This window comes from Branchiostoma floridae, chromosome 9 (genome assembly GCF_000003815.2).
Source record: "Branchiostoma floridae strain S238N-H82 chromosome 9, Bfl_VNyyK, whole genome shotgun sequence".
Taxonomy (NCBI): Eukaryota; Metazoa; Chordata; class Leptocardii; order Amphioxiformes; family Branchiostomatidae; genus Branchiostoma; species Branchiostoma floridae.
In genome coordinates this window covers 20,248,071-20,255,600 of record NC_049987.1, presented here as the reverse complement: position 1 = coordinate 20,255,600, position 7,530 = coordinate 20,248,071, and the positions used below count along the sequence as shown (strand labels likewise).

The 7,530-nt window shown below is 39.4% G+C and overlaps 1 protein-coding gene across 1 annotated transcript; it reads right to left on the bottom strand.

Annotated features, from left to right (window-relative positions):
- Positions 1–3,404: 3,404 nt before the first annotated feature.
- On the bottom strand, positions 3,405–7,452 carry LOC118423479 (ADP-ribosylation factor-like protein 6). Its single transcript, XM_035831651.1, has 8 exons — positions 7,209–7,452; positions 6,687–6,748; positions 6,418–6,486; positions 5,850–5,944; positions 5,423–5,499; positions 4,781–4,833; positions 4,237–4,292; positions 3,405–3,620 (listed from the first exon to the last, which is right to left on the bottom strand). The coding sequence occupies exons 1-8, from the start codon at positions 7,329–7,331 to the stop codon at positions 3,595–3,597; spliced, it is 561 nt and encodes a 186-aa protein (XP_035687544.1). The 5' UTR covers positions 7,332–7,452; the 3' UTR covers positions 3,405–3,594.
- Between the last annotated feature and the right edge of the window lie 78 nt (positions 7,453–7,530).

Here is a 7,530-nt window from a genome sequence, read left to right as displayed (position 1 = left end):
CGTAGCGATATTGAACATTTATAAGGAGATCTGTACAATACTAATTGATGTTAAAATGTTTTTAATTGCGTTGATGTGCAGCGGAGCAAAGATCTATTGTTGTTCATCTGGTGGTGTTTGCGGCGGGGAAAAAGTCCCCGCCGACGCAGTCTGTCCTCTTGAAAATCTGCAAAATTCGTCAAAATTGGGGGAAATATTACTACACAGAGTTCTCCCCATAGGGTGGAATAAAGGAAGCCCTCCACTATACTCCTAGGCCAGCTCCACTATACTACTTTTGAAATTTAGTGTGTTGCTTCCCTATTTTCTTGGTTAGTTTTGCTAGAATTAATGAAAATTCACAGATTTTGTGCCAAGTGGCATCACTTTTCCAGTCAGCATTGTCTGCAAAAACTTGTGAATGGGGGATGATCAAAACAATAGTCGTTTTGCCACTTCACAACAAAGGAATCACAATAATACATTATACTTCTAGTATTTGACACCCTCTGTCATGCAAAATGAACCAATTTTCATGAAAGTGCAGCGCATTGGTTTGGGTTATTTTTGCCAGCCCCTCCACTATACCAAAAAAATTCTGAGGAGAACCCTGCTACATTACACAGATATTAGAGAAACTATAGTGTGCAATCACATGTAGTAACGTAGATCGTTCAAATATCCACACTGAAGGGCAACATACTAACACTGACATAACATGACGGGGAAATGTCCACATAGACGGGGAAAAGGTATGACGGGGAATATGCATGACGGGGAATTGTCTAGAAATCTGCGGTCATCATCAGGGTTTGATGATGTCCAGGACCGTTAACGTTACCTGCGATCTCCTCCGCATTTGTTTTGCGACCGGAATCACACTCGGATGGTTTGGTGTGATTTCTCTCGTGTAACATGACTATTACATACATAATGGTACGTAGGTACGGCTCTAACTTTTTTCATCAGGATAATTTGAGCTGGGGAACTCAAGACTTCGGTTGATTCTGCAGATGGCACGACCGGCGTCGTAGCTGCATCTGGCAAATCTTTCGCCATCTTTCAGGCAACCTCACCTGGACGCCAGACTATTTCCAGAGCCTACGCAGGCCAGCTGCTCAGCCCTATTACTACTAGGACCAACATGTCCCTCAGAAATGGCCGTGACAACATTTCCTTGGGAGCATGTTGGCCCTACACCCGAGGAGCTGGCCTGCGTCGAAACGGTCCTGCATCCACCACGCTACGGCCAAGCGTGGTCGAAGCACGCGCTGCACTTCTCAGCTAAATACCACACCCCTGGTCGTAATTCTCCAGCTTTCAAGCGTACACAAATCAAGATTGTCGTTTCACATGATTGTCTTACCTTCTGTGCAAGCAGTTGGTGAGAAATTTACCGACTTCTGCTTTTTTTTCCCCTCAGTCCGATCCCGGCTGTTGGACTGGACTTCCAGGAATATCCGCCATGTTGTGAAAAGTGACTTCGCGATCTGATTGGTGGAAAGTTGGGGGCGGCCTGGCCAATGGGGAGGTTTCTTGAAAACTTTCAGAACTTCAGTGTCCGGGAATGACAGGTGACCCGAAAAGTGTGCGAAACTGTTTTGACAACATAGACAAAATACGCACTGCTTCCTAATTCCAGTCTTTCATTGCTTTGATAGATGACAACGTGCAAAGAAAGTTTGAGAAACATTAGAAGTTGAAATAATTGCAATTTTTTTTCTAACTCAGTCAAATTTTATCAACGTGTTTTGTTTGCCTGATTTATCATCATGAAAGAGTGAAATGTAAGAGGATTTTGACACTGGAGACTGACAATAGACATATAAGCAAATATGTGTAGTGCTGTATCTTGTGCATTGAATGGAGATTAGGGTAAACATGAGACAACAGATGGAAAATTAATGTTAGAAAACTGTCGGAAATAAATCTCTTTATTTACACAAATATGAAACTACAGCAAAAGACAAAGCACAGAACTGACAACAATTTACTGGATTTGATACCAGACTCTGAACTAGATACCTTCCTTTCTCCACATATTTGTTTAGTAACAGTATTTTGAGAAGACACTGGAATGTAATTAAAACTAAAAAAAATAATTTGATGCTTTAAAATCCTTACTCTTAACCAAAGACAAAACTGGCCCTACAAGCTATACAAATTACAAGTATATACACAATGGTCATCACAATGCTTTTCACTACTCATATAACCTCCTTGCTGTTATACAGTAATACCATTCTTTACAGTAGAGGTAAACATGACATCACAGCTCCCCCTATCAGAGTTGGGTAGAACTGCAATATCGTAAGGCTTAGCACATTCAGAAGGACCACACCATTTTATTCCTACAACTTGGGGACAAATGTTACACGCAAATTATGTCATCATTAAAATGTGTGAGCTGGGAATTCTATACTGGAATCAAAAGGAAATGTAAGATTCAACGTTTAAAGAAAAATTGGTTCTAGAAGCTTGAAAATACATTTGTACAAGTAGCTTTACAAAGATCTGCACAAACAAAATAAGCACACATTGTACATGCACATTCATGCAAAACCAAAAGTGTGTGACATACACGTATACCTCATATTACCTTGTCACCATTTACATATAATCACAGGTAACCTAAATTAGAAGTTAAAGCCAACTGACAGTGTACATGTATATGTGACCACCCTCTCTAATGCTAATGTTACGGCCCCATTTGCAGCAGGGCCCGTAGGGCCTGTAGCCCCAGATGGGCTCTAAAGCCACTAAGTAACAGAAGGGTCCCTGTCTGTCATTTTAACTGCAGGTAAAAAAAATCTGGGGCCACAAAATAGCCAAGTAGCAGCAAGGCTTGAAGTTGGGCTATGGTGCCAAAAAGTGTTAAAAAAACAGCTCTTAACATGGCCACCTTTTCCATAGCATTGGGAAGGACAACTCTCATGTGCAGTGTAGGCTAGGCACTGGGACGGTGCTGCGTTGGAGAAGTATGGAATATGAGACAATAATAAACAATATTTTTTTCAAGCATTTAGTTTTTTGTCATGAACTTGGGAATAGATTGCTGAGAAGACTGAAAGGGATGAACGGAATGTTTAGAAAATGTATCATACAGGCTGTGACTCAGGATTGGTTCATACTTCCTCTGTTGGTATGAAATTAAACCTGGACCTTTCAATATGTTTGTAAATTACTAAATACATGAGGTCCTGAAGGTCAAAATCAATTGATGAAAACTCTTGATGAGAATTGTACAGAATTGTACCAAGTACAGAATAGTTAAACGTAAGAGTTAATCAATCATTCTTATCAATATTAACATTATTTGTTGGTATTCTAATCTATCATTTTTCCACTGGGCAAAGGGCACAAACTTTTCTGTAGCCTTCTTTTGGTCTAAAAGCAAAAAAACTTGTAAAAAAAACTTGTAAAAACACATATCCTAGCAAAGCTTTATCTGTTTACAAATAAGTATAGTCTGTTGACACAGTCTTACCTACAAAAACTGGTGCAGCAAGAAACATGTTACATAGTGCAATTTTAGTGTACATTGAAGTATTTTACATGTATTGCAATTTGACACATTCATCCCTCATTCTCGCCTCTGGACTCCTAAAGAGGCTGCTATTTCTTCATGGATCGGATTTGATCTGCAAGGAAAGGTAAAGAATGTTCAATACACCTTCATTTTAAAGATAGAAGAGGCAAACATAGAAAAAAATACATTATCTACTAGTATTAGGACAAAATTGGGGTGTTGTGTGTGGCGTAGCTGGTAGAGTGTTGGGTTCGAAATCTAAAGGTCCGGGGTTTAATACGTGTGATGCCCCAGACATTGTGCCCTTGGCACTTTATACTAGGACAATTAGTTTACCGAAAGCCCGCACTAAGAGGCTCAGCAAGTCCGTTCTCCATTGCCCCATCCGTCTCTACAACAAGACAGTTACACAGTAGTGCTCAGTGTTTTATGTAATTATGGCAAAGCCTGACATGTGTAATAAGGTCGAAATTCTGGTGAATGTGTGTTTGCCCGCGAGAACCTTACGGAATAAAAAAAATTGAATTGAATATGACTTTCCCTGATGACGGTGGAGTGACACCCACCTAGCCTCTTCAGCTAATCTGTCAATAGTGTGCCAAAATAACGCACAGATTTGGTGTGCCAATGTTCACATGTGCGTGTCAACATTTGCCACTAAGTACCGTAAATTTATATAATTCTATTACGATTATTTATTTATAGGACAAAATGTATCAATGTCTGACCTGTGACCCACTCCACTCCCTCTGGAAGGCCCTCCCCTGTTATTGCATTACTGGCACTGGAAGCAAGGAAACAAAACATGTATGCTAACATGTAATCACACAATGTGCAAAACATACAATTAGACTCCTGATACATTTATAGCATCCTCAGATGTTAGGCTGTGAACATCACAAACATAACATGACAAACAAAAGTTGACTACAAAAGTAAATGGTGAGATGAGATCAAGTAAGTTCCTCTTCTCAGAGTTACATGTTAAATTCTGTATTAAGTTTTGTATTTGTTCATTAGAAGCAGGTTGTCATCAGCTTTAATTTTTCCAACAGTTCTAAAGCGATGAGTTGCAATATTTTGAAGCCCATATTGCTGATTTCTGTTGTTAAATCCGTCATTTCAAGCTGAAAAATATACATTTTCATCAATTTTACGTCATGAAGCTTAGTTTTTCTAGAAGGACAAAGTGAAACAAATAAATTTCCATCCCTGGACAGAGGGACAGGGCCTGGATACAGCCCTGATATGAAGTGAAGACTGCTTACGTACCATATGTGCCATGGCTTGTCCTTTATAGTTTCAAGTCCCATCATCTGAGAAACCTGGAATATTAAAGGTACGTTGATGAATGTCAGACATCCAGGTAAAATATAACATGGTTATACAAAATGAAGTAAGCACCTAGACGAACTATGTGTCATTCTCATTCACTGATGAAAGATAGTCGATGCTACATTATCTAAAGCGTCTGACGTATGAAATATTTTCATGTGAATCAAATCAGTTTTGGCTATACAAACTGGGCTAAGCAACTGGATGTGTTCTCTATTCTTAGCATTTTAGATTGCATCCACTATCTAAATGAAGGTTTAAATCCCAACAACATAGCTGACAAATATTGCACAAAGTCCTAGTAATTGGTAGCACATCCATCATAATTGTGCCATGCGCCAAAAATGTGCATTTGGAGCTTGCTGACATGTCGACCGAGCTCAGCTCTTGATTTGTGATTAGGCATAAGGACAGAGCATAAGCCATGTTCCAAGCTTTACTCAGAGCTAGGGTTAGTTTCACTGATACAATGGACCTGTAGATACGATATATGATATCTATCTTCTCCATCACAATGTGTGGAAAATGAGCTCTTCAGTGACCTAGAACTGGACCCTTCCTCCCCAGACTGAGACTGACCTTAACAGCTGATAAAGACTCCTTCATGTCCATCTTGTTGGCGTAGAACAGGATCGGGATCCGTTTGCTCAGGATGTCTGGGATGGATCCGTGAAATAGGAACATTTCAGAAGAAGAAAACCTAAATACTGTACAATGTACTAACGATAACCATGTTTATTACAGAATATATACTGTTACGCTCTCATTCTTGTTACATGCTCTTTTGCTCAATAAGACTTTGGAAGAAAATGTTGTTTATCTTAGTAATTAAATCTATCAGTAATTTATTATCACATAATGAAGTTCAAACTTTTTGGACATATGGTGAAACTTTTTCTGTTCAGGACAAAGACAGCCCTGGAGGTCCTGGAGACAGCCCTGGTAGAGAGGCACACTAGTCCTCTTTTTTGTGTTTGTTTGTTTGTTTGTTTGTTTACTTGTTTACCTTGGTTGTTGAGAAGTTGTTCCAGCTCATCTTTTGCTACCACCATTCTCAGCTTGTCGCTGCTGTCAATCACAAATATGATGGCCTGGGCATCCCTGGGGAGGCAAGACATCAGGTATTAATTTCTTTAACTTACAAATTTTACTAACTTGTAGTGCAGGACAGGTGTTTTTGTCCCTGTATCCCTCGTTGTCAGGCAGACTGTATTAGTCTACCAACAAAACATTCACAATATTGAAATGTATCCATGTTGTCATCATTTGGGGCAAGTTGTCAATTCTTTCTTTACATCTTAAACACTTGAATGAATTCTTACATCTAAGGCAAAGTGAAGGTTTCATAAGAGTGACAACATTGCTGTACTTAAAGAAATAACCATCTGATATCACTCTATGTTTACAGAATTTGTCCTACATGTAGTACGAAGGCGAAGAGAAAGGCAAGGAAGGCCCGTCAAAATATGACAGCAAACCAGTAGACTTGCCATACTCAAGAGAGTGGCTGTCCATCACTACATGTACTAATAAAAGAATTGACTTAAAAAGAAGACTACTGTCTGGTCACTTACTTGTAATAGTGTTCCCACAGATTTCTGTATCTGCCCTGGCCTGACATGTCAAACACTGTAAAGGATAAGCTGAAAAAAACATGGTTGATAATGACATTATGTATATGCAACTTACAATACTACATTGATAGACTAGTCACACCTTTGAAGTTATTTGTGTGTCAAAAGTAAGGGGCTGCTCACTTGTGAATGTAATGAACTAATAATAAATTGGACAAGATTCAAACAGGACAAGAAAATCATGAATTGCATTTCAAGATTTGCAGTACCTTGCTGATGCAAATTTCTCCACTGTAAAACCGATGGTGGGAACTATGTCACTCTGCTGGGCCTGCAAAAGAGATAGAACTCAATTCAGTTCAAATCTCTGTCTACAATGGTTGTAAATCTCTTACACAGCCTTTGGGTTTGAAAGCTCTTCATGTCATATCACAAAATACATTGTAATAAGCCCTCTCACAGAGGTCAGAACGCATATACGCGCCAACAGAAATTCTAGGTTATATACCTAGGTAACATGTCAAACGGTTAAATCGAAAGTTTGAACCTTTCTCGAGTAATATCATATCACAAAACACACAATTTGTAGTAGTGACAGGTGGGTGCAAAGGGGAGGGGAGAATTTGTTCTTGGCAACAGTTGTATAAAACTGAGTTACATGACAATATGATTAAAATAATTGGTGTATTCATCTGAGGCGTGCACTAAAAAACATCGTTATCACACATTTCCCTGTTTCCCCAAAAAACAAACGTAGAGAAGTGAATATGGGTAACGTTTATATCTCTCACGTTCTGAGGTTTGAGCTGGTTGATGATGGTCGTCTTGCCGCTGTTGTCTAGCCCCACACAGATAACGTTCACTTCCTTCTTCTTCATCCCCAGCCATCTCGCCAGGGTATCGAAGAACCCCATCGCCTCAAGACGTCACAAGGAGGCGTTTCTAGCGAAGAAAACAGACACAAACCGACGGACACAGGAGGAAGAGAGTCTGTCACTTCTCTCTGCTTCTTGGAATGTGATTTGTGGAACAGACCATTCCTAATGCTAGGGGTATCTACAGAAATATTTTCTTTCTTTATTGGACTGAATATAACTAAATATGCTAAAAAGT

Excerpts from the sequence above, each read along its gene's own strand:
- LOC118423479 (XM_035831651.1), bottom strand. The coding sequence starts at position 7,331 with ATGGGGTTCTTCGATACCCTGGCGAGATGGCTGGGGATGAAGAAGAAG. Across the intron at positions 5,500-5,849 it reads ACAACTTCTCAACAACCAAG|ACATCCTGAGCAAACGGATC; the intron begins GTAAACAAGTAA and ends GATCCATCCCAG. Across the intron at positions 3,621-4,236 it reads GGGAGTGGAGTGGGTCACAG|ATCAAATCCGATCCATGAAG; the intron begins GTCAGACATTGA and ends CTTTCCTTGCAG.